Source organism: Saccopteryx bilineata, chromosome 3, assembly GCF_036850765.1.
Source record: "Saccopteryx bilineata isolate mSacBil1 chromosome 3, mSacBil1_pri_phased_curated, whole genome shotgun sequence".
Classification (NCBI taxonomy): domain Eukaryota; kingdom Metazoa; phylum Chordata; class Mammalia; order Chiroptera; family Emballonuridae; genus Saccopteryx; species Saccopteryx bilineata.
This window is the reverse complement of record NC_089492.1, coordinates 304,058,879-304,084,865: the sequence shown is the minus strand read 5'-3', so window position 1 is coordinate 304,084,865 and position 25,987 is coordinate 304,058,879. Positions and strand designations below refer to the sequence as shown.

The 25,987-nt window shown below is 43.7% G+C and overlaps 2 protein-coding genes and 1 long non-coding RNA gene across 4 annotated transcripts in view; 2 read left to right on the top strand and 1 right to left on the bottom strand.

The window, feature by feature from the left end:
• The window catches only part of LOC136332021 (uncharacterized), a 122,932-nt gene extending 105,651 nt beyond the window's left edge, over window positions 1–17,281 (top strand). Inside the window, exon 3 of the long non-coding RNA XR_010730578.1 lies at window positions 17,129–17,281. This is a non-coding gene — a long non-coding RNA (uncharacterized lncRNA). The remainder of the gene's footprint in view (window positions 1–17,128) is intronic.
• The window catches only part of LOC136331995 (zinc finger protein 420-like), a 107,104-nt gene that overhangs the window by 62,733 nt on the left and 18,384 nt on the right, over window positions 1–25,987 (bottom strand). The gene's annotated exons all lie outside the window — the stretch shown is intronic.
• On the top strand, window positions 5,416–6,475 carry LOC136332014 (small ribosomal subunit protein mS22-like). The gene is given in 1 exon segment (XM_066271239.1): window positions 5,416–6,475. A coding segment is annotated over 1 exon segment (1,002 nt). The 3' UTR covers window positions 6,418–6,475.

Here is a 25,987-nt window from a genome sequence, read left to right as displayed (position 1 = left end):
GCTTTTGAGCTGCAGCCTTTAGTCCCCTGGCCAGTTGGCTCAGAGGTAGAGCGTTGGCCTAGTGTGCGGAGGACCAGGGTTCGATTCCCGGCCAGGGCACATAGGAGAAGCGCCCATTTGCTTCTCCACCCCTCCGCCGCGCTTTCCTCTCTGTCTCTCTCTTCCCCTCCCACAGCCAAGGCTCCATTGGAGCAAAGATGGCCCTGGCGCTGGGGATGGCTCTGTGGCCTCTGCCTCAGGCACTGGAGTGGCTCTGGTCGCGCAACATGGCGACGCCCAGGATGGGCAGAGCATCGCCCCATGGTGGGCGTGCCGGGTGGATCCCGGTCGGGCGCATGCGGGAGTCTGTCTGACTGTCTCTCCCTGTTTCCAGCTTCAGAAAAATGAAAAAAAAAAAAAAAGAGAGATACTGGTGAAAAGTGGCCAACGAGGTTTTTCCCTCCTGGGAGTTGTGACCCCATTTAGGTCTAGTGGAGGGGAAAGCCGCTTCGATGCGGTCCCTATTTTCCTCTATTGATCCTCCTTCCGGCCCTAGGACTGCCTTTTCACCTTCCTGTCTAATTCTGTCCCTCTCTTCTGAAGTGAACAGGGTATTTTAAAGTTGCTGGCAGTCTTTCCAGGTAGGTCTATGAGTTTTCAGGACAGATTCTATAAGCCCTATCAGAACTTGAGGCTTCTCCGATAATGGGGGATTTTGGCTTTTCCAATTAATATAGGTCACTGGTGGAGAATGGGACATACACAAGGAAGGAAGGGCCGTTCCTCATAGTCGGGATCAGTTCCCGAAGGGGGGGCTTCTCTGAGTGGCAAGATAGGATCCCTTCCCTGCCCGTACTCCGATCCACTCCGGGTGTGGGGAGGGGATGTAGCAGTGGAAGTTATAGCCTCCTCTTGTAGCTGCTGTGTAAACTCAGGGGCTCTAGCTTTTGACATAATGGAGGGTGACAGTTCAGTTTCTTCAGGAGGCTCTGTAAGAATGGGAAGTCCTGGGGCATTTTTTATATTCTCTTCTTGATGTAAACTTAAATCTGGCCTGACTAGGAAAACGTGGCACTCTCTCTGTATTGAGCAAGCTTTTAGCCATTGTGGCAGATTTACTTTTTTTAAATTTTTTTTATTTATTTATTCATTTTAGAGAGGAGAGGGAGAGGGAGAGAGAGAGAGAGAGAGAGAGAGAGAGAGAGAGAGAGAGAGAGGAGAGACAAAGAGAGAGAAGGGGGGAGAAGCTGGAAGCATCAACTCCCATATGTGCCTTGACCAGGCAAGCCCAGGGTTTCGAACCGGCGACCTCAGCATTTCCAGGTCGACGCTTTATCTACTGTGCCACCACAAGTCAGGCCATTGTGGCAGATTTAAAGTTAAATTTAGCTATTGATCAATGTATAGAAACTGACCAGGAGAGCCTGGATTCCCAGTCACGATATTCCAGACTGCCCTTATTATCTTGGGATTAAAGGTTCCAATCAATGGCCACTTAAACCCAAAACTAGGCCATTCTGATTCACAGAGAGTGCAAAGCCTTCTCTTGGACCATTTAATTCCATACCCACGGTTGTCTTCATAAGCTTCTTGAAAGTGCTTTAAAAGACAACCTAATGGGGTCTTCTGTGAACTGGCCCCTCCTCCCATATTTAATAGCTAAGGCTGCTAATTACAAAATTAAAACTACTTCAGAAAACTCCAGAAATTAGTGCCCTAATAAAAACAAGAAAGATAAGACAGATAGTTAACTAGCACCCGGAATAAAAGGGTGTTTAGCTATAGAGATATTAATTATTACACTAAACCAAGGGAAGAAGCCTACAGAAGAGAATAATTTCTTCAGGGGAGGAACCAGACAGAGCACCCTGAAGCTAGAATTCGAGAACAAAGAGAACCACTTAAGATTGCTTTGTAGTCAGAAGCTTCTAATTTTGACACAAAAGACTCAAGCCAGGCCTTAAAAACAGACACATTTAAACATTAAACAAAGGACTTATACAAACACAAACTGATAGATACATGAATTTACCAGAAATTCCAACTGCTCTTTGGTTGTTCTGCCTGGCTGCCTGACCTCACCCTTACTTAATGGAAAATCGCCCCCGAGGCAGAAGAGTTCCAAGAAGCTGATCAACCGCCCCAAGAAAGAGCATTCCAGAAAGCTGAAACCGTAAAACCGCAGAAGGGAACATACCAGAACTTCTGACTCAGTACCCCCTCAGGTTCTCCCAAACCTTATAAAATTCACCTCATAGTCTGTAACCAGTGCCTTCTTCCTGGAGAAGTGCCCAGCAGGGTTCCTTTCTTTCTTTCAATAAAGCCTGTTACTCTGGTCTTTCGGACTCCCATGGATTCCAACATTTGGTGCCGAAACCCAGGACAGGATACTAACTGCCTGGACTATCCCTCTTTGCCGTCCAAACTTACAACCAGGGAAGCAATGGGCAGCGGCAGCTCGTCCTGGGCTTACTCCCTGATTCTGTCTGGACATGTAATTGTAGGTTGATTGGCCGGCAATCTGTCCCTGTCCCAAACCCCTGCCGGACCAGAAGGTAAGGAGTTTCTCCCTCTCCTTCTCTGGTTGGCCTCCAAATTTCTCTCTCAAAACACCCCTTCCTGGTCAGTTTTTTTTTTTTTTAAAGCTTAGGGTTTGTTTTTTTTTTAATTTATTCATTTTAGAGAGGAGAGAGAGTTAGAGTGAGAGAGGGGGGGGGGGAGGAGGAGCAGGAAGCATCAACTCCCATATATGCCTTGACCAGGCAAGCCCAGGGTTTTGAACCGGTGACCTCAGCATTCCAGGTCAACACTTTATCCACTGCGCCACCACAGGTCAGGCCAGACGGTTTTGACTTTGGACCCCATATCTATAAGTGGTCTGCCTCTACTCCTTTACTAGACTTCTACTAAAGTCTAGGCGCGCCTAGCCAGGCCTCTCTCCTACATCCCGGGATCTCAGCCTTGGAGTGAGGACCTCCTGTCTGAGACTCTCTTTCTATGGAGATTTTCTCCCCTAGGAACTGTGACTGAAGGCAGGGACGACCCCTTCTCTCACCAATCTCCTCTACTGTGGGCTCCTCTAAGTCCAAACTGTTCAGCCAGGCTCTCCTCGGCTGTGTACTACTCCTCTACTCCTTTGGGACTACTCCTTTGGGATGCCTCTTAAAAAATCTGACTTCAAGCCAAAAAAAAAAAACCCCAAAAACCATACTAATACCGGCTAGCCACAATATAAATTAGACAATGACTCCCATTGGCCAGAGAATGGAACCTTTGATAACAATATCCAAAGAGATCTTGACAATGTCTGCCATCAGACTGGGAAGGTCTCAGAGATTCCTTACATGCAAGCTTCCTTCTACCTTCGCCCCTGTCCTTAATTTCTGTGCTGCTTGTTCTACACACAGGCCATTTTTGGCCAAAGAAACCTCACCTAAAGCCTCCGCTCCTAATCTTTCCTTCTCCGCAGACTCCCAACTCTCTCCTCTTCCTGCCTGACCCCCGGGGGCACCCCTCTCTTCGGACCCCTCTCTGGTCCCTCTGCGGACCTCTTCCACTCAAGTCTCTTCCCTCCAGAAAGCCCCTTCCCTTCACAGGATCCTGTTTCTCATTCACTTGCAAATACCAGTCTTTCTTTCTCCTCCCCTGCGGGCCAGGGGCCCCTCCCTTCTCCACTGTGTTTTTAAACCCTCCTCCCTCCTTACAAATGGGTGGCTCTGTCTCTTTTTTTTATTTAACCCATTCCCCCTTCCCACAGGCTTCGGCTACAGCTATGCCCTTCTCCCCCTCATCCTCTCCCCTCTTCTCAGAGCTCTAAATCTTTTTAACTCCTCTAACCACGTGGCACCACCACCAGCACTTTAACCACCTCCTCCTCCTCCTGTTCCTCCTGCAAATTCTGACCCTCCTTCTATCCATCCAGCTGTTCACACTGTCCATCCGTCTGCTTTCTCTCTTCCTCCCCTCTATTCTGAGAACTCCCTGCCATCTCGAAAAGCTTAAAAAGGCAAAGTTGTCTATTAAGCTGTGTGAGTAAGTAATCTGTCTTGTCTCTTTGTCAGAAAATATCTCTAGTATAATTTTAATTGAAACAAGTAAAGCACACTCATTTAAATTCCTTAATTCATAATTTGTATGTGAAGTCTTTGTTTAATGTGTAACTGTGTCTGTTTCTAAGGCCTTAAACCAATAATTACCCACCTCTTAAATCAAGGCTTACTCATCCCCATGTACTCTCCCTGCAATACCCTCATCCTTCCTGTTCGAAAACCTTCAGGGTCTTATCAGCTCGTACAAGATTTACACCTAATCAATGAGGTGGTAGTTCCCCTCCATCCAGTAGTACCTAATCTCTACAGGTTACTGTCACACATTCCCTTAAACACCACTCATTTCATGGTCCTAGACCTCAAGAATGCCTTCTTTACCATTCCTCTACACCCTGATTCTTACTTACTGTTTACCTTTATTTAAACTGACCCGGACACTAAACAGCCCAGAAACTTACATGGACTGTCTTAACCCAGGGGTTCAGAAACAGCCCACACCTGTTTGGGCAGGCACTAGCTCAGGATTTAGCACCATGTAATCTCAAAACTAGTACTCTCTTGCAATATGTAAATAACCTACTCCTCTGAAGCCCCTCCCTGCCTGCCTCAAGGAGACACAATGCCACCCTTCTTAACCTCCTCACCATGAAGTGATATCGTGTCTTCTCTGCTAAGGCTCCACTTCACTCTTAATCCGTAGTCTATCTGGGCATCACCTTAACCCCCACCATCTGAGGTCTCACCCTAGATTGAACTCAGATCCTCTGCAGTCTCCAACCACCTACCATCGCATATCAAATCCTTTCTTTCCTCGGTCTAATAGGCTTCTTTAGACACTGGATTCCCAATTTTGCTCTCTTAGTCAATCCCCTCTGTGAGATCTTCTGAGCATGGCTTTTAAGGTCTATAATGGCCAAGGGAGTAACAGAAAAGGCAAATAAGGCCCAAAAGAGGTCAGGAAATGCCAGCTTTTGGCATACGCTCTTAAAGGCTCCAGTGCCCTAAAGGGCTTTAAAAAATTCCACCAGGGCCCTGCTCCAGAGTGGAAAAAAGGTAATTGAACTGAAGTCTGCCAGGTTTCCCAGTCCCACTGGTTTACACATCTTTGCTGTGGAAAGAGGGACACAAGAAGGTAAGCTGCCCCCTTGCTCCATGGAGGGAGGGTTCAGTCTCTTCTAGCCCTGCTCCAGCTACCTATGACCTGACCTTGCTCAACATGCTGGGAATTGCCACTAAAGGCCCAAGGACATCGTTCAGGAGCCAAAGGTATTTCTTCCAAGTAGCAGATAAACTGATCTCATTTCTTAGAAACACAAGGCCCATCTACTATGCCTTGCCTGAATATTTGAATTTTATTTATCTCTCAAAGATCTCTACTGTGGTCCGGATGAAAGTTCGGCCCCGGTGCGGCGCTCTGCTCCAGCCGCTGCTCCAGCCCTGCAAGGCGGGAATACCATGCCGTCAACTCGGTTCTGAGACCGGATCTGGTAGCTCAGAGATCAAGAAACCTACATTTATGGATGAAGAAGTCCAAAGCATACTCATCAAGATGACAGGCTTGAATCTGGCCAAGATTTTTAAGCCAGCTATACAAGAACTGAAACCACCAACCTATAAGCTAATGACTCAGGCACAGTTGGAAGAGGCTACAAGACAGGCAATTGAGGCAGCTAAAGTACAATTAAAAATGCCACCAGTTCTGGAAGAACGCACACCAATAAATGATGTGTTAGCTGAAGATAAGATTTTGGAGGGAATGGAAACAGCCAAATAAGTGTTTACTGATATATTGTATAGCATACCACACAGGGAGTGTTTTATTGTTGTCAGAGAACCAAGTGGCACTTTACGCAAAGCCTCTTGGGAAGAACGGGACCGGATGATACAAGTTTATTTCCCAAAAGAAGGTCGGAGAACTTTAACACCAGTAATTTTCAAGGAAGAAAATCTTAAGACCATGTACGGCCAGGATCGGCATGTTGATGTCCTCAATCTCTGTGTTGCCCAGTTTGAGCCAGATTCTGCCGAATATATCAAAATTCATCATCAGACCTATGAAGATATAGATAAACATGGAAAGTACGACCTTCTACGTTCAACAAGACATTTTGGAGGAATGGCTTGGTATTTTGTAAATAAGAAAAACATTGATGGTTTACTAATTGACCAGATTCAGAGAGATTTAGTCGATGATGCCACCAGTTTGGTGCGGCTGTACCACATCCTCCATCCAGACGGCCAGTCAGCTCGGGAGGCCAAGGAGCAGGCTGCTGAGGGATTACATTTAATCAAGGTTTTTGCAAAAACTGAAGCACAGAAGGGAGCATATATAGAATTGACACTGCAAGCTTATCAAGAAACATTCATTACCAATTCTGCAGCTTCCTGAAAATATTTTTCAAATAAATTTTATTTTGATAAATAAAAAAAAAAAAAGAAAAGAAAAAGATCTCTACTGTGGGTATTGACAGTCTGATTTTGTTGCTTTATTTAATGGATAGTATCTCCTTTATTCCTCTTGTCTCAATGCCCTATGCCTATTGTAGACTGGGACCTGCTGCTAATTCCAGCTAGAAGCAGTGGTCACTAGGACTTAAACTCTAGCTACAAAATATAGAAATGTAACCATTCTTTCCCTAAGTACTTGCAGGATTTACAGGTTACTCAGCAAACTGTTCAAAGACTGTCCAAGAGGCACTTCCAGCATTCATCACCCAAGTACTAACTTTCACATGGACAGGTCCACACACCGTGATTCTGACAACTCCCACTGCTGCTAAAGTAGAAATATGGCATCCTTATTCCAACCACAAACTGGAAGCTGGTTGGTCTACGTATGGCAAATATATAAAAAAAAACTAAGGACTCTTTAATCAGACTTTGGGAAAAGGGAAACTAGGGGCGGTTCTTTCCTCCACCCTGGCCATCTGGAGCTCAGAAACAGAGAAACAAAACTGACCCCTTGTCCTTCTATTCTCTATTCACCTCTCAACCTGCCTCACCCAATCAGGGGCTTTCTACTCATGTGGCACCAACACCTATATGTGTCTCCCTACTAATTGGACAAAAACTTGTACCCTAATCTATCTCACCCCAAATATCAACCTAATCCCACCCCATGAGCCTCTTTCAGTTCCTAGTACACTACCCGTCAATCTAAGGACCAAACGAGCTATACAGGTAATTCCTCTTCTTGTTGCTTTAAAATTTTCTATAAAAATAGGTCTGGGGGCAGGGGGACTGGCCACTGCCCTGTCTTATTTCTACTCTCTCTCTCTCTCTCTCTCTGAAGCCCAATGAATTCATAAACATGGAACCAGTGGTTTCACACAAACGGGGTGTCTTGACTATTGCCTTTCATTGGTCCACTCACTCTCCTATTTATTTTTCTAACTTTTGGACCCTGCCCCTTATGTTTGTTCACTAGTTTCTTATAGAACCGCATGCAGACCTTCCCCAATCAGAAAATTTGAAAAACCCCTTGTTCTTGATGCTAGCACCAATTATAGGACCGATCCTAATTCTGTGCCTAATTTTAATGCTTGCCTCTTTCTTTATCAAGTTCCCGCAGGCTCAAATGAGGGAAATCTCCAGGATTATCTACAATCAAATGATTTTACAACCCCTAGTCCAACTACCCCAGGGTGGGGTTCACAAAGGAGGCTCCCAATAGGGATAACAGCAGGAAGTAGCTCCAGAAGATGGCCCGTCCGAGACAAACCTCCTTCCTGAACCCCATATTCTCTCCTTCCCCCCACCTCTTTTTCTTTTTATCATACCACAGAGTTGAGAAATGATAGATATATGAATTTACCAGAAATTCCAACTGCCCTTTGGTTGTTCCACCTGGCTGCCCGACCTCACCCTTACTTAATGGAAAATCGCCCCTGAGGCAGAAGAGTTTGAGGAATCTAATCAACCACCCCAAAGAGGAGCATTCCAGAAAGCTGAAACCGTAAAACTGCAGAAGGGAACATACCAGAACTTCTGACTCAGTACCCCCTCAGGCTCTCCCAAACCCTATAAAATTCACCTCATAGTCTGTAACCAGTGCCTTCTTCCTGGAGAAGTGCCCGGCAGGGTTCCTTTCTTCCTTTCAATAAAGCCTGTTACTCTGGTCTTTTCGGACTCCCATGGATTCCAACACAAACAATGTGCACTTTATTTCATTAAAATAATACCGGATATTTTGATAAACAAAGACAAAGCCTCATAGACGAGTGAAGGGCTCCCTCTTTTGGCCACTCAGGTGCACGCAGGCCATGCAATGAGATTCCTTTAAACCAGGGACTTCTAGATAGACATAAGAAAAGCCCAGCCTGACCTGTGGTGGCGCAGTGGATAAAGCGTCGACCTGGAAATGCTGAGGTCCCCAGTTCGAAACCCTGGGCTTGCCTGGTCAAGGCACATATGGGAGTTGATGCTTCCTGCTCCTCCCCCCTTCTCTCTTTCTCTCCTTTCTAAAATGAATATAAAAAAAAAAAAGAAAAAGAAAGAAAAGCCCAGAATGAAATCTTGACAATACAAAGATGTCCCTAAAAGTCCTGAGACGGGACTGATCAGCTCAGTATCAACTCAGTCCCTACTCAGGTTTCTTCCCGAGAACACCAAATGTGGAGACTAGTTTTGAACAGCTAAGTAGTTGGTCCTACCTACACACCGGAGTTTCAAATCAGCAAAGCAAAAGATCTGTTCCACTTACACCTCTGGAGTTTCAAATTAGTAAAGCTAAAGTGTTTGCTTTACCTACAAGTTTCCAGAGTTTCATATCAGCAGAACCAAGGATGTACTCTACCTACAGACCGAAGTTACGAATTAGCAGAGCCACAAATCTAGATTGACCTTACCTACAAGTTTCCAGAGTTTCAAATCAGCAAAAGCAGGAGATCTGCTTTACCTACATTCTGGGGTTACAAATTAGTAAATTCACAAGTCTACTTTACTTACATCCTAGCCCCAGACCAGTAACCATTCCGAAACAGAAAAGCAAAAGCAAGAATTCAGAGGAAAGCCAAAATTCAGTAAAGCAAAAAGAGTTGCTTTACCTACCTCCTTGATTTCTCTGCCGAATTGTCCAAATTGTCAAATTTGGGAACCGGGAGGCGTCTACTGGAGAACTTTCCGGAACCCTGGAACATCTCAGGTGGTGCCTCTCCTCGAGATTCAAGCAGGGCTGGGCAGCTCAGCGGCGAGTCTGTCCAATTCGGGGTGTCTCTATCTGGTGACGTGAAACACCAGATCCTGGAAGAGCCTCCATATGTTATAAAGTACCGTACCCCAGATTCTAAAAGGCACCGTACCTCACTCCATCGGGTTTATGTAGAGACACCCAGTCCAGATGAATTTTGAAGAGTTTTATTAAAGGAGATCTTTTTTTTCAGAGACAGAGTGAGAATCAGAGAGGGATAGATAGGAACAGACAGACAGGAATGGAGAGAGATGAGAAGCATCAATCATCAGTTTTTCGTTGCGACACCTTAGTTGTTCATTGATTGCTTTGTCATATGTGCCTTGACCGTGGGTCTTCAGCAGACTGAGTAACCCCTTGCTCAAGTCAGTGACCTTGGGTCCAAACTGCTGAGCTTTTTGCTCACACCAGATGAGCCCGCACTCAAGCTGGTGACCTCAGGGTCTCAAACCTGGGTCTTCTGACACTCTATCCACTATGCCACTGCCTGGTCAGGCTAAAGGAGGAGATTTATTAAATATGCCGGCTGCATATGGCTGACACAGGGCAGCAGACCCAAATCATGCAGTTCCCAATATATCGCAGGGGCCGGTTTATATACCCTTGATCATACTTGGGTGGGGGAGAGCATCACGTCATGGCACAAGCTGACATTTGTTTAGGGGATACACAGAAACATTAAGACTTTCAAGGTAATACAATCAAAGGTATTTACAAATCTTTTAGGGTTCATCTTCCCTCACTAGCCTAGAGGTATTTTACTCTCAAGATTCCAGGGAGGGCCTGACCTGTGGTGGCGCAGTGGATAAAGCATTGACCTGGAAATGCTGAGGTTGCCGGTTCGAAACCCTGGGCTTGCCTGGTCAAGGCACATATGGGAGTTGATGCTTCCAGCTCCTCCCCCCTTCTCTCTCTCTGTCTCTCCTCTCTGTCTCTCCCCCTCCTCTCTAAAATGAATTAAAAAAAAAAAAAAGATTCCAGGGAGGGGGAGAAACTATAATCAATGCTAGGTGGTATGTAAATTCTGTCCCCTATGAAAGAGAAGAAGTTTCTCAGTTAACTTTTATTTTAGATTTAAAACTAAACGGCCCATTGTTCTTGCAAGCAAGAAACTTCTACATTCTTCTCCCTCTCCTCCTCAAAGGAAGGACGGAACAGGAAAGCCTGATAGGAAAGCCTGACCTTTCCTCCCAGAATATCAATATTAATTTTTCAGCTTTTTGGTACGTTACAACAGAAAAACCTGCATTCTGTAACATTTTATATGCTTTGTAATAATCATCCTTTTTGAAATCCTTTATATGTACAAAAACTTTTAAAATAAACAAATGAGGACTAGCTTATTAGGTTTCCAACAAGCTAGCCCCAACACATTTAGCGAAGGTATTATTTTCATTTAGCCTTTCTCCTTATCCTAAGGCTAAGCTAACCATTTCATGTAGTGACAAGGATGGAGGGTAGACACTAGAAGATTTGGGAATGTCTTTGATGGGTATGTAAAACAATTATCACTACTGTGTTATTTTGTGGTCTTGATGTATAAGAATGCTTTTTCCTTTTTTTTTTTTTTTTTTGCTTTTTCCTTTTAATAGATCCTATAGATATGTTGTAGAGTAGCCTTCTGTGGGTTTACATAGAGACATCAAGGCAGGATACAGAAGAATTTTTAGAAGGAGGTTTATTAAATCGGCTGCATATGACTGACACGGGGTACAACTGACCCAAATCATGCATGTGTGAAATAGCCTTATATAGACTTGATCACATACAGGTTGAAAAGGAAGGGGAACATGACACAATAATCAATCATTAACAAGCTTACAACATTTGTCTAGAGAATCTATAAAAAACATTAAAACTTACAAGGTAACACAATAGTGATGTCACTCTACATATCAAAGACATTCACAAATCTTTTAGTGTCTATCTCCCATTCATTTGTCTAGAGGTATATGTTACTCTCAGGATCCAGGGAGGTAGAGTTAAAATCAGTGTAGGGTATGTAAATATTGTCTCTTATTGAAAGGGAAAGTAAGTTCTTCAGATAACCTTTATTCTAAATTAAATGACCCAGTCATCCTTGCAAGCCAGAAAGCTTCTTCTGCATTCTTCTCCCTCCATTCTCTAAAGAAAGAATGGGCAAGAAGCCTGACTTTTCCTCCCAAAATATCAATATTAATTTTTGCAATTCTTTGGTACCTTACTACAGATAGATGTTGTAAGCTTGTTAGTAATTGACTATTGTACCATGCTCCCTACTTACCCACCCCAACCGGTATGTGATTTGGTCTATAAAATCAGCCACAGAATGGTAGGGACTTTCTACATGATTTGGGACCGTGCCCCATGTAGCTAGCTAGCCGGCTAATTAATAAACTATTCAAAGATTCATTTGAACTTGGTGTCTCTACATAACCCGTGGATTTAGGTACAGGACTTTACAACAGTAAAAACTAAGGAAATATGTTGATAGATTTCTTAACCTGATTACACTTATACTATTTATCATCAGTTTTAATCTTCAGGATAGACCCTGATATAACTGAAAACTTTATCCAACCCTTTAATCAAGCCATTCATGCATTTATTTCCTGAACATGTTTTTTCTTTTAAATTCAATGTTAGCAATAGTTTTGGAGATATTTGAAAGGTGTATTATGGAGATGATGAAACTGGAAAAGTACCCATTGTAAGGCCAGGAGCCACGGCCACCATCACAGCTGCCTGGCCCATACAGGTTCGCATTTGATTCGGACAGATGGTAATAAAACAATGGAGCCAAGAACTGGTGAGCCATTAGCTTTAATCCTAGCTTGAACCCGGAGGGCAAGAAATACGCACAGTAGGAAAACATTTCCCTTTCCATTCAGGGCTCCCAAAGCCACTGACTTAAATGAATTTTCCTAGGATCAAAGGTTTGTACCTCACCAGCCTTATTCACCTCTGTTCCCCATCTCCTTCTCTCTGCACAAGCTGGCTTCTCCTTTAGCACTCTGCCATCTTGGCTGCTTCTCCTCTCCTCCACGTGGCCTTTTCTTTGCTCTCCCTTATAGTGTTTAAAAGATCTTAGGATTAAAAGGGTGGGAAAGATGTAGTCTTAAAACTAAGCCTTAGGCTATAACGACCCTGCCTGCTTACAGCCTGTCCCCCACACCCAATGCAAAATATAAGTGAGCAAACATATATATCATATTTACAAACTTATTTGACCAACACCGACATTTATGCTGCTTGTTACAATTCAGCCAAATAACTAGAGACAAGGAATGAATTTTTATTGTTGATCTGGGGCAAACAAGTCTGAAAAGTGCATTTATATAAAGCCAGTAACCACGGCCACCGTCACAGCCGCCATCATAGCCGCCAGGCCCGTGCAGGTTTGCATTAGATTCAGACAGTCGGTAATGAAACAATGGAGCCATGGAGCCAAGAACTGGTGGGCCATCATCTTTAATCCTAGCTCGCACCCAGCGGGCAAGTAAAAACACACACTGGGCTCCAAAACCAACTCATTCAGTGCTCACAACGCTACTGACTTATCTGAGTGTTGGGCGGATAAAGTGTATTATGCTCACTTTGTTAAAGATAACACAAGGAGGCCGTCACCCAGGTGATATTAATGTGTGTTGAAAATCCTTGTAGCCTGGGGCTTGGTTTTGGGATTAAGCCTTTCCCACCCTTTTTGATGTGGGGTGGTACAATCCAATCATGCCTCAGAGAAGTGACTTTGTATTAGGGACTTCCCTACTTTGTATATTGGATTAGAGGTTGTGAAGCTACAATATAAAATGAGGGTGGAACGAGAGTTGGCTCTTGGTTCCTGAGATTAGAAGAGAGAGCAGAGGAGAGCAGAGAAAGGCCTCGTGGAGGAGGCCAGGAGAAGCAGCCAAGATGGCGGAGTGCTGAGTGAGATGCCAGTTTGTGTAGAGTTTGTATCTGGGATAAGGAAGGAGATGGGGAACAGAGGTGAATAAGTCTGGTGAGCTAGAAACCTTTGATTCTAGGAAACTCGGATAAGTCAGTAGCTTTGTGAGCACTGAATGTGACTGGGTTTTGGAGCCCAGTGTGTATTTTTACTTGCCCGCCGGGTGCAAAGCTAGAATTAAAGACTATGGCCCACCAGTTTTTGGCTCCGCTGTTTCTTTGCCGACTGTCCGAATCCAATGCGAACCTGCATGGACCAGAAGGCTGCTGTGATAGTGGCCCTGGCTCCTGGCTTTACACTGAGTTTCCTAGAATGAAAGGTTTCTAACCTCATCAGTCTCATTCACCTCTGTTCCCCATCTCTCTGCACAAACTCTGCACAGACTGGCTTCTCTTTCAGCACTCTGCCATCTTGGCTGCTTCTCCTGGCCTTCTCCATGTGGCCTAATCTCAGGAACCGAGAGAACAAAGCTCCCAGTCTGCCCTACTTTATAGTGCAGAAATCAAAACCTTTAATCCAATATACAGAATAGGGAAGTCTCTAATACAAAGTCACTTATCTGCCTGACCAGGTGGTGGCGCAGTGGAAAGAGCGTTGGACTGAGATGCGGAAGCACCCAGGTTTGAGACCCTGAGGTCGCCAGCTTGAGCGTGGGCTCAACTGGTTTGAGCAAAAGCTCACCAGCTTGGACCCAGGGTTGTTGGCTCGGTCGTGAGGTTACTCCATCTGCTGAAGGCCCGTGGTCAGGGCACATAGGAGAGGGCAATCAATGAACAGCTAAGGTGTTGCAACAAAAAACTGATGATTGATGCTTTTCGTCTCTCTGTTCCTGTCTGTCTGTTCCTATCTATCCCTCTCTCTGACTCTCTCTCTGTAAAAAAAAAAATAATAATAATAAATAAATAAATAAAAATAAAAAGTCACTTATCTGAGGCATGATGGGATTGCACCACCCCACATCAAAAAGGGTGGGAAAGGCTTAGTTCTAAAACCAAGCCCCAGGCTACAAGATCTTGCCTGCCCACAGCCCGCCCCCAACACACATTAATATCACCTGGGCGAGGGGCTTCCACGTGGGCAGTACCATCTTTTTTTGGGAGGGGGCAGCGCCATCTTTAACAAAGTGAGCATAATATATTTTATCTGCCCAATAGTTTAGGTTTGCTCACTTGTATTTTGCATTGGTGTGAACCAGGCATGTGTGTTCTGTAGGCTGTGGTGCTTGCCCTCTGGGTGGGATATTGCAAATTGTAGATTGCCTGCCTCCATCAGGAGGGGTGATTATTTGCTACTGTTTGCTAGAGAAGGGGTATTTGGGGCCCAGCCTACATGGCTGGGGAAGTTCTGAGGCTTGTGGGGGCCTGTGAGTCAGGGAAGTCTGGAGAATGAGTCCAGTGCATCTGGGCTGCTGAGAGGCTTGGGAACACTGAGAGAGGGAAGCTGTCTTCCCTGGCTGTTTGCTAATCCTCCGTTAGGAGTCTCTAATAAACGGAACGGCCCGCCAATTTATGCCTCCACAGTTCCTTTACCATCTGCCTGCTCATCCTCTGTTAGGAGACTCTAATAAACGGAACGGCCCGCCAATTTATGCCTCTACAGTTCCTTTACCATCTGCCTGAATCCAGTGAGAAACTGCATGGCCATGTCGAGGGCCCCTGGCCTTAAAGGCGCTTGATTCAGATGGTGGGCAATTGAGAAATGGGGGTACCCAAAATCCACCTTGATAACACCCTTCAGCCAGCCTTTTTTATAAGGGGAAGAAAGAGATATGTAAGGGGTTTGGAATTTAGGGAGAAATTAATAATCTCCTGGGCCTGCTCACAAAGGTGGATTGCCAACACCCTCATCAAGTCACACAGGCCCGTTCATGTATTCAGCTCCTGGAACAAAGCTGTTTATTTGCATTAATCATTAAGCCTGTTGATTATTGTAGGGCTGGTGCTTGTGGCCATGCAGATTCACATTACAGTAAAGGAACTGTGGAGCCAGAAAACGGTGGGCCGTTCCGTTTATTCGAGTCTCACAGCACCCTGACATGCCAAGGTTTCAGGTCCAATCCAGATCAGAGCATATACAAAAATCAACCAATGACAGCTTAAGTGGAACATCAAATCAGTGTTTCTCTCCTCTTTCTCCCTTCCTTTCTCTCTAAAAATCAATTTTAGGCCCTGGCCAGTTGGCTCAGTGGTAGAGCGTCAGCCTGGCATGCAGGAGTTCCAGGTTCGATTCCCGGCCAGGGCACACAGGAGAAGCACCCATCTGCTTCTCCATCCCTCCCCCTCTCTTTCTTCTCTGTCTCTCTCTTCCCCTCCCGCAGCCAAGGCTCCATTGGAGCAAAGTTGGCCCGGGTGCTGAGGATGGCTCCATGGCCTCTGCCTCAGGCGCTAGAATGGCCCTGGTTGCAATAGAGCAACGCCCCAGATGGGTAGAGCATCGCCCCCTGGTGGGCATGCCGGGTGGATCCAGGTCGGGCGCATGCGGGGAGTCTGTCTGACTGCCTCCCTATTTCCAACTTCAGAAAAACAAACAAACAAACAAAAAATCAATTTTAAAGACAGAGATTATTAAAACAGAATATAGTAAAACAATAAAAAATCAACAAACTTTGCCTGACTGGTGAGCACAGTGAACAGAGCATTACTTGGGACGCTGATACCCCAGGTTCAAAACCCTGAGTTCACGGGCTTGAGTGTGGGATGATTCACATGATCCCATGGTTGCTGGTTGAGCCCAAAGGTTGCTGCTTGAAGCCCAAAGTCACAAGCCTGAGCAAGGGGTCACTGGCTTGGCAGGAGCCCCCAGTTCAAGGCAGGAATGAGAAGCAATCAATGAACAACTAAGGTGTTTCAATTAGGAGTCCATGGTTCTCATCTCTCTCCCTTGCTGTCTCTCTCTCTCTTGCAGCCATGGCTTGATTCGAGTGAGTTGGCCCCAGGTGCTGAGGATAGCTCCATGGCCTCTATCTCAGGTGTTAAGAAGAGCTTAGTTGCTGAGAAACAAAGTAACACCAAGTTGGGCAGAGCAAAGCCCCCTAGTGGGCTTGCTGGGTTGATTCCAGTTGGGGTGTATGCGGGAACCTATCTGTCTGCCTCCCTTCCTCTCACTGAATAAAAAAAAAAAATCTAAAAGGCAATTTTGCCTGATATTACACACACACACACACACACACACACATGCATTCATATGGAATCAAGTAAAAGGTACCCAGAAGAGTCAATAAAATCTTGAAATAGAAGTTAAAGGTTTTAATTTTGTAGACTGAAAAATATATAACGAAGCCAGAGTAATTAAGTAGGTGTGATAATGCATACATAACCAACGAAACAGAAGAAATGCCCTGAAATAAACCCCTGATAGAATCTTACCTGCATCAAACATAAATACTTCTTTGTGTGAAAGAATACACTCCACAGGGTGAAAATGCAACCTCAAAACCATGGATGTGATAAAAACAATCTAAGGAATCTCCAACTGTCAGACATTCTGGTAGATTTCCTACTTTTAAATTGGTAATGGAATAAAACAACCCTAGGTCACACAGGTCTGTTTATTAACTTCCCTTTCCATTCCCAATCATGAAAATTTTGAAGTCAGTGAGTTTCAAGTGTATTATAAAAGCAGTCAGACTTGGACCTGGAACACTAAGGTCACTGGTTCAAAACCCTAGGCTTGCCCAGTCAAGGCACATATGGGAGTTGGTGCTTCCTGCTCCTCCTTCCTTCTCTCTTTCATTCTCTCTCTCTCAAAATTAATAAAAAAAAAACAACTAACAGCTTTCTGTATATGGGTCCCTTTTTCAGAACTTACCACATACATATGCATACTGTTACATGAATCCTATGTGCATGTCCTTTATCCTGGTAGATAAAAATGTCCATGTCACTGGATCACAGTGACACGAACTCTAACTAGAGATAAGAAAAAAGAGGGAAGGCCGAGGCTGAATGTGGACACAGGAAAGTCAGACAGGACAAGTCAGGGTCAGAGAATATCAGCACGTCAAAGGGCATTTCAGGAAAGAAAGACACAAAAATCAACCGAGAATATGACTTGACCTGAGAAAGAGCCATTGCTGACCCCTCTTTCTTCCCTCTTCCTCCTTTTCTGGGCTTCATCCTCAGGAAACAGGCGTCTTCAGAAGTGAATCTGTAAAGTTAAACAGACTCTGATTATCATCATATCCCCTTCCTGTGCCAGTCAGACGCACGAGAATGACCTCATCATGTGGAAAACACTCTGCAGCCCACAGACGCAGGAGGGATTTGGGGACAGTAAACTGCTATCAGGGACAAACAAGTGAGTTTCCCCACCACTTTCCTCAGACCATGCTGTCCTCCTGGTGACACATTTTACACACACACACACACACACACACACTGTGAAAAAATAAAAGTAAACCACCTTCTTACACTATGTACAAGAATAAACTTAAAATAGACTTAAGACCTGAAATCCATAGACCTCCTAGAAGAAAGCAGGCAGTCAATTCTGAGCTTGCTCTTATGGATATTTTTCTGATTTATCTCATGGGGTAAGAAAAAGAAAAGAAAATGTAAACAAACAAGACTACCTCAAAGTAAAGGTTTTCTTTCTTTTTTTTAAGTTAAAGGAGATGAAATAGACAGACTCCTGTATGCACCTTGACCAGGATCCACCCAGCAACTCCTGTCTGGGGCCGATGCTCGAATCAACTGAGCTATCCTCAGCGCCTGGGACTGATGCTCAGACAAATTGAGCCACAGGCCGCAGGAGGGAAAGAGGGGAGAAGGGGGAGAAGGAGAGAAGCAGATGGTCACTTCTCATGTGTGCCCTGACCAAGAATCCAACCTGGGATGCCTGTATGCTAGGCTTACACTCTATCTTCTGAGCCAACTGGCCGGGGCAAACTAAAAATTTTCAAAACAAAGAGAAAAATTATTGAGTGAGGGAAGATATTTGCCAATGATACATGTGATAATAGTTAATACCAAAAATTTATATAAGCTTATACACTTTAACACTAAAAAAAGTCAAACAGTTCAAGTAAAAAATGGGCAGAGGACCTGAATAGACACTTCTCCAAAAAAAGACATACATATGGGCAACAGACATGTAAAAAAATGCTCAAAGTAACTAATCCTCATAGAGATGCAAATTCAACTACAATCAGATAACACCTCACATCTGTCAAAATGCCTCTCACCAATAAAGCAAAAACCAAGTATTGGGGAGGATGAGGGAAAAGGGGACCTTCTGCACTATTGGTAAGACTACATTTGTGCAGCCACTATAGAAACAATGTGGAGGTTCTTCAAAAATTAAAAACAGCCTTGGCCAGGTAGCTCAGTTGGTTACAGTGTCATTCTGATATGCCAAGGTTCTGGGTTCAATCCCTACTCAGGACATATACAAGAATTAACCAATGACCCTGGCTATATAGCTCAGTTGGTTGGAGCAGGGGTAGTCAACCTTTTTATACCTACTGCCCACTTTTGTATCTCTGTTAGTAGTGAAATTTTCTAACTTCCCACTGGTTCCACAGTAATGGTGATTTATAAAGTAGGGAAGTAACTTTACTTTATAAAATTTATAAAGCAGAGTTACAGCAAGTTAAAGCGTATAATTATAATTACTTACCAAGTACTTTATGTCAGATTTTTGCTAAGTGTGGCAGAATAAATCTTTATAAAACAACTTACTATAGTTAAATCTATCTTCTTATTTATACTTTGGTTGCTCTGCTACCGCCCACCATGAAAGCTGGAACGCCCACTAGTGGGCGGTAGAGACCAGGTTGACTACCACTGGGTTGAAGCATCATCCCAATGCACCTAAGTTGTGAATTTGATCCCAGATCAGAGCACATACAGGAGGCAATCAATGAATGCACAACTAGGTGAAGCAGCAAATAATTTCTCTCTTGATCTTTCTCTAAAATCAACTGAAAGAAAAAACAAATGAAGAATGCCTAAATAAGTGGAAAATCAATGGTTTATCTCTCTTTCCCCTTTCCTGCCTCTAAAATCAATGCTAAATAAAAAATAGAACTACCTTGTGACCCAACAATTCAACTTCTGGGTATTTATCTAAAAAAATCAAAAACATTAATTCAAAAAGATATATGCATCCTTATGTTTATTACTGCCTTTTTTACAATAGCAAAAATATGGAAGCACCTAAGTGTCCATTGATAGACAATCAGATAAAAAAGATTTGGTACATATACACAATGAAATAGTACTCAGCAATAAAAAAATATTGTAATTTGGGACAACATGGATGGACCTACCATGTATTACACTAAGTCAGGGGTCAGTGTTGTTGTGAGTCGGGGGCGCAGAGAGAGAGAGATCAGCAGACAGAATCATCAAGGACTAGCAAAGGACACCGCTCACTCAGGGAAATGGCCCCGAGTTCACGCTGTGTCCTAATTTTATTCACAAGACTTCAAAAAGCTTGTTTACCGAGAAATTGGCATAACATCAAGTGTAACTTTTACTTAAAGATACATGGAGTGCACCTGCAAGATAGCTTAGTAACAACATAATATCAGAAGGCATTAATTGCTATTGCTTCTATGGATCCCATAACATTCCTCTCCTTATCTTAAGGGATAACCTGGAAAGTACAAAAATCTTATGAGAATGTTTTACTGAGAAAAGCCCAGCAACTGCCTTCAGTCACATAGACCTGTTTCAGTGACCAGCCTTCAAGTCACAAAACAACTTTCTTGGCAAAACATTCATTTCTTGTTGGCTGTGTTCCCATCCAAGGCCATGCAATGGGTTATTCCACTACAGGTCAGGAACCTATGGCTCGCAAGCCAGATATGGCTCTTCTGATGGCTGTATCTGGCTCGCAGACAAATCTTTAATAAAAAATGTTAAAAATATAAAACTTTCTCATATTACAATCCATTCATTTCCTACCGCTCATGTTCATGGTTGCAGGTGGCTAGAGCCAATCACAGCTGTCCTCCGGACAACACGAAATTTTTATTGGATAATGCATAATGTACACGGGTTGTTGTATGTCTCTCACGGAATTACATTTTAAAATATGTGGTGTTCTTGGCTCTCTCAGCCAAAAAGGTTCCTGACCCTGAACTAAGTGAAGTCAGACAGAGAAAAACAGATACCATACCATCTCACTTATATGTGAAATGTAAAGAACAAAATAAATGAACAGACAAAACAAAACAGACTCATAAATACAGAGAACTGATAATTGCCACATTGGAGGGATATTGGAGGCCTGGAGGACTGATGTCCCAGGTTTGAAACCCCAAGGTCGTTGGCTTCAGCACTGACTCATCCGGCTTGAGCAAAGGTTCACCAGCTTGAGTGTGGGGTCACCAATTTGAACATGGGATCATCGACCTGATCCTATATGGTTGCTGGCTTGAAACCCAAGGTCACTGGCTCACACTGAGCCTGGTGAAAGCACATATAAGAAGCAATCAGGCCCTGGCCAGTTGACACAGTGTAGAGTGTCAGCCCAATGTGTAGATGTCCCAGGTTTGATTCCCGGCCAGGGAACACAGGAAAAGCATCCATCACTTTTCCACCCTACCCCCTCTCCTTCTGTCTGTCTCTTTCTTCCCCTCCCGCAGCCAAGGTCCAAAGGAGCAAAGTTGGCCTGGGCACTGAGGATGGCTCCATGGTCTCTGCCTCAGGTGCTAGAATGGCTCTGGTTGCAATGAAGCAATGGCCCATATGGGCAGAGCATCACCCCCTAGAGGGCTTGCCAGGTGGATCCCGGTCAGGAGCATGTGGAAATCTGTCTCTCTGCCTCCTTGCTTCTCACTTAAAAAAAATTTAAAAAAAGAAAAAAAAAAGCAGCAATCAATGAACAACTAAGGCAACACAACTACTGGTTGATACTTCCTATCTCTGACCCTTCCTGTCTGTCTCTCTCTTTCTCTCAAACAAACAGAAAACTAATATGATAAAAAAATAAACAAAAAACCTAATATGGTACTTACAAAATAGTTATGGGGATGAAAAGTACAGCCTAAAGAATATAGTCAATAATATTGTAATAACTATGTACAGTGCCAACTGGGTACTAGAATTATTGAGAAAATCACTTTATAAATTATATAAAAGTGCCTGACCAGACAGTGGCGCAGTGGATAGAGTGTCAGACTGGGATGCGGAAACCCAGGTTCAAGACCCCGAGGTCGCCAGCTTGAGTGCGGGCTCATCTGGTTTGAGCAAAAGCTCACCAGCTTAGACCCTAGGTTGCTGGCTCGAGCAAGGGGTTACTCGGTCTGCTGAAGGCCTGTGGTTAAGGCACATATGAGAAAGTAATCAATGAACAGCTAAGGTGTCACAATGAAAAACTGATGATTGATGCTTCTCATCTCTCTCCGTTCCTGTCTGTCTGTCCCTATCTATCCCTCTCTCTGACTCTGTCTCTGTAAAAAAAAGAAAATTATATAAAAGTCTAACCAATATGCTGTATACTGTAAACCAATATGATATAATAGTAAATATCAAATGTCATTGGAAAAGTAAAATGAACTTTAATAGAATTTTCATACAAGATTATAAATGACCAAAAACAAAGATGTTTAACAAAATAAGTTATTTGGAAAATTAAAAATCAAAACTATGGGATATCAATTAATTCCCTCTAATAAGACTACAATAAAAGAGAAAATAACAAGTTTAAAAAGATATGGAGAGGCCCTGGCTGGTGGCTCAGTACATAAAGCGTCAGCCCAGCATATGAACATCCTGGGTGCAATTCCTGGTCAGGGCACACATCTACTTCTCCCTCTTCTCCCCCTCTTCCCCTCCTAAAGCTAGTAGCTCCATTGGTTCAAGCATGGTCCTGGGCACTGAGGATAGCTCCACTGGAGCACATCAGACTCAGCCACTAATAATAGCTCGGTACTCGAGCACCAGTCCTTGATGGGGTTGCCAGGTAGATCCTGGTCAGGGCGCTTACAGGAGTCTACTTCACTCTCTCCCCTCCTCTCACCTAAAAAACAAACAAACAAAAAACATACACATAAAAAAGGAACCCAAACATGAAAAACTTTACCCTCATTTGCCTACCTTCAACACCAAACCTAGAGACATAAAAAAATAACTCAGCAAAAATATATTATCAGGCCCTGGCCGGTTGGCTCAGCGGTAGAGCGTCGGCCTAGCGTGCGGAGGACCCGGGTTCGATTCCTGGCCAGGACACACAGGAGAAGCGCCCATTTGCTTCTCCACCCCTCCGCCGCGCCTTCCTCTCTGTCTCTCTCTTCCCCTCCCGCAGCCAAGGCTCCATTGGAGCAAAGATGGCCCGGGCGCTGGGGATGGCTCTGTGGCCTCTGCTTCAGGCGCTAGAGTGGCTCTGGTCGCAACAGAGCATCGCCCCCTGGTGGGCAGAGCGTCGCCCCTGGTGGGCGTGCTGGGTGGATCCCGGTCGGGCGCATGCGGGAGTCTGTCTGACTGTCTCTCCCTGTTTCCAACTTCATAAAAATTAAAAAAAAAAAAAAAAAAAAAAAGAATGTTGACCTGGCCCTGGCTGTATAGCTTGGTTGGTTAGAGCATCATCTGGAAGCACAAAGGTTTCCGGTTCGATCCCTGGTCAGGGCACATACAGGAGCAGTGCAGTGTTCCTGTCTCTCTCTCTCTCTCTCTCTCTCTCTCTCTCTCCCTGAAATCAATAAATATTGTTTAAAAAAAAAAAAAGAATGTTGACCCAGAACAACAAAGTTGCAGTCTGATCCTCAGTCAGGGCACATACAGGAAGCAACTGAAAAAAAAATGCACGTCTGAGTGGAACAATAAATGCTTCTCTTCCCTTTCCCCTCTCTCTTCATTCCTCTCTTTAAAAATCAATACAAATTAAGCCCTGGCCGGATAACTTAGTTGGTTGGAGCGTCATCCTGGAGCATGGAGATTGCAGGTTCAATATCCCAGTCAGCTTCATGTTACTCTCTCCTGCCTTTCAAAAAAAAAAAAAAAAAAGTACACCTCATCAAGGTCCTGAACCCCGCAAAAGGAACAACTTCCATTGAGCTGAAACACTATTTCTATGACTGTTCTGGGCCCTGAAGTTTTGCCTATAACAGAAAAAACAAACATGAAACCATCAAAACATCAATCAATGTCCGTAGACACGAATACTGCATATAGTGAGTTATGCCTGTGTCAGAAAGTATAGAACAGTATTGAATATCTACTTTCTATAATGGTTGTGTTGACCCTTCAAAAGGTCAATGCAAAAAACCCTGCTATTTATCAGCTTGTACACCTCCAGCATAGTATACTAAAAAAGCCAATTGACTTTGGATTTTTCAATTTAAATCTGTGCACTTGGGAGTCCCTGGAACCAGTGGTGAGGGCTGGAAATACACTCGAGGTACAAGTGGTGCAAGTAAACATATCACTGGCAATGTGGGGAACATAGAAAATAGGTTTGCTCCCAAAATGAAGAAAAGCTTTCAAACAAGTATCAGCCAGGCTCACTGGGATTCCTCTGGAAAGAATGACCAACAGTTGGCTACATTCATATGAAAGCATAAACCATGTTGAACTTGGCCCGGTTACACTTCAGTGAACATGAAGATAATGATGTATCCCTAAGAAATTCTTCAGTGTTCAAATTAATATAGGGACCAGAAACATTATCCCAATTATAAAATGCACAGACACCAATTTTTTTGGTGTGTATGTGTGTGTGACAGAAACAAAAAAAGGGACAGATAAGGACAGTTAATATTGGGACCAGACACATCCCAATTATCAAATACAGACACTAATTTCTTTCTTTTTTTGTGAGACAGAAACAGAGAGAGAGGAACAGATAGAGACAGACAGGGAGAGATGAGAAGCATCAATTCTTCATTGCAGCACCTTTGTTGGTCATTGACTGCTTTCTCATATGTGCCTTGATGGGGAAGGGGGGGACTACATCCAAGCCAGTGACCTTGGGCTCAAGCCAGCAACCTCTGGGCTCAAGCTAGCAACCATGGAGTCATGTTTATGATCCTATGCTCAAGTCAGCAACTTCGGGTTTTTGGACCTGGGTCCTCTGCATCCCAGTCTGAGGCTCTCTCCACTGCACCACCACCTGGTCAGGCAGACACCAATTTCTTCCTTTCTAAGAATCAGTATTCACACTCAAAAGTATTTAGCATGAAAACGTAAGTGGTGGGCTCCATACTTCGTAAAAAAAAAAAAATACAATGCAAATTATTCCCCAGATTCTGATGTGAGTCATTGCATTAGAAATATTCCAAACTACTGATCAGAACTGACAAGGGCTTGTGTGGCTGATGTAGGAGGGGGACAGCAGTGAGACACTGTGGCAGTACCACTTCAAAGGAGATTGACTGTGATGTCTCTGCAGCTGAGGATAAAATTGAGTAGAAACAGGAAATGAAAAATGAAACAAACTAACTTGGTTCTGAGTTGAGCCAGTTGTGCAGCCTGGGAACAGGTGTCCTCGCTCCACATGCTGCGTTCATGCCAACTCGGCACCCTGGGTGTTAGTCATCTCCCACCTGGCCCTGTAGCCTTACTGCTACTGGGACTCAGTTCTCTTCATTACGGAGCCTCTGTTGGAGTGACAGCACTGTCCTGTGTGTGTGCACTTCATGTAAATGTCAGAAGAACAAGTTAACATCACATCACCAAGTATTCAGCTAACCACATTGGCAGGGAAGAGGAAGTAACGTTGATGACATCACTTAAAAGAAGTGAGAATTTTTAAAAAGTGATAATATTTATAATTTGACAATGTTAATTTAATAGTCTCTAATACAAGGAAAAGAGGAAACATACTAAATAAACTAAAACTTCATGTACTCTCTGTGAAATTACCTTCACTTCCCAGGTGATCTCTGTATTCCACTAAATTTTCTGAAAACCATTAAAAAAATCCCTGTGCAGGTTACATAAGCAGTATTTCAGGATCTATAAAATAAGTAAATCACATGGTAGGTTTTGAAAGAAACACAGGAAAGTAAAGACACGTGCAATGTGACTTTCTCAAACCAAGTCATGAGATTGGGGAAAATAAATGTACAATAAAGTATGTAGAGAAAATGACTTACAATATAAACCTGTAAAATTTCTAGTTGGCTAGTCAATCATTATTTATTTTTAAATTACCTATTTTGATCTATTACTTTCCCTCTCTGAAGATATGTATACACACATACACACACACTTCTTCCTCAGTCTTATTCCTCATTACATCATAGGTTAGTATATGTACATAATACATACATTGTGCTTCAATTCATGTCAATCCATTTATGTGGGCTCAATAAAAGGACATGTGCAGAAAAATATATAGGTTCAAAAGTTAAAAAGAACTTCTAATTACACTTGTGTGGACTTAAAAATTTTTTTTAAAGACTTTATTCATTTTAGAGAGAGAGAGAAGGTGGGGAGAAGCATGAAGCATCAACTCCTGTACACACATTGACCAGTCAAGCCTGGAGTTTTGAACTGGCGACCTCAGCGTTCCAGGTCGATGCTTTATCTACTGCGCCATCACAGGTCAGGCCTTGTGTAAACTTTTTAACAAATTAATATTTGTTAAGCAGAGCAACACTTTTATTAGATGGTGAGCAGCAGTTACACAAAAGACCATGAGGAAAATTGAAACAAGTTTAAAACTCACAAGCCTTGCCTGACCAGGCGGAGGTGCAGTGGATTGAACATCGAACTGAGACACAGATGATCCAGGTTCAAAACCCGGAGGTCGTCAGCTTGAGGCGGGCTCATCTAGTCTGAGCAAGGCTCACCAGCTTGGACCCAAGGCTGCTGACTTGAGCAAGGGGTCACTTGCTCTGCTATAGCCACCTGGGTCAAGGCACGTATGAGAAAGCAATCAATGAGAAACTAGGGTGCC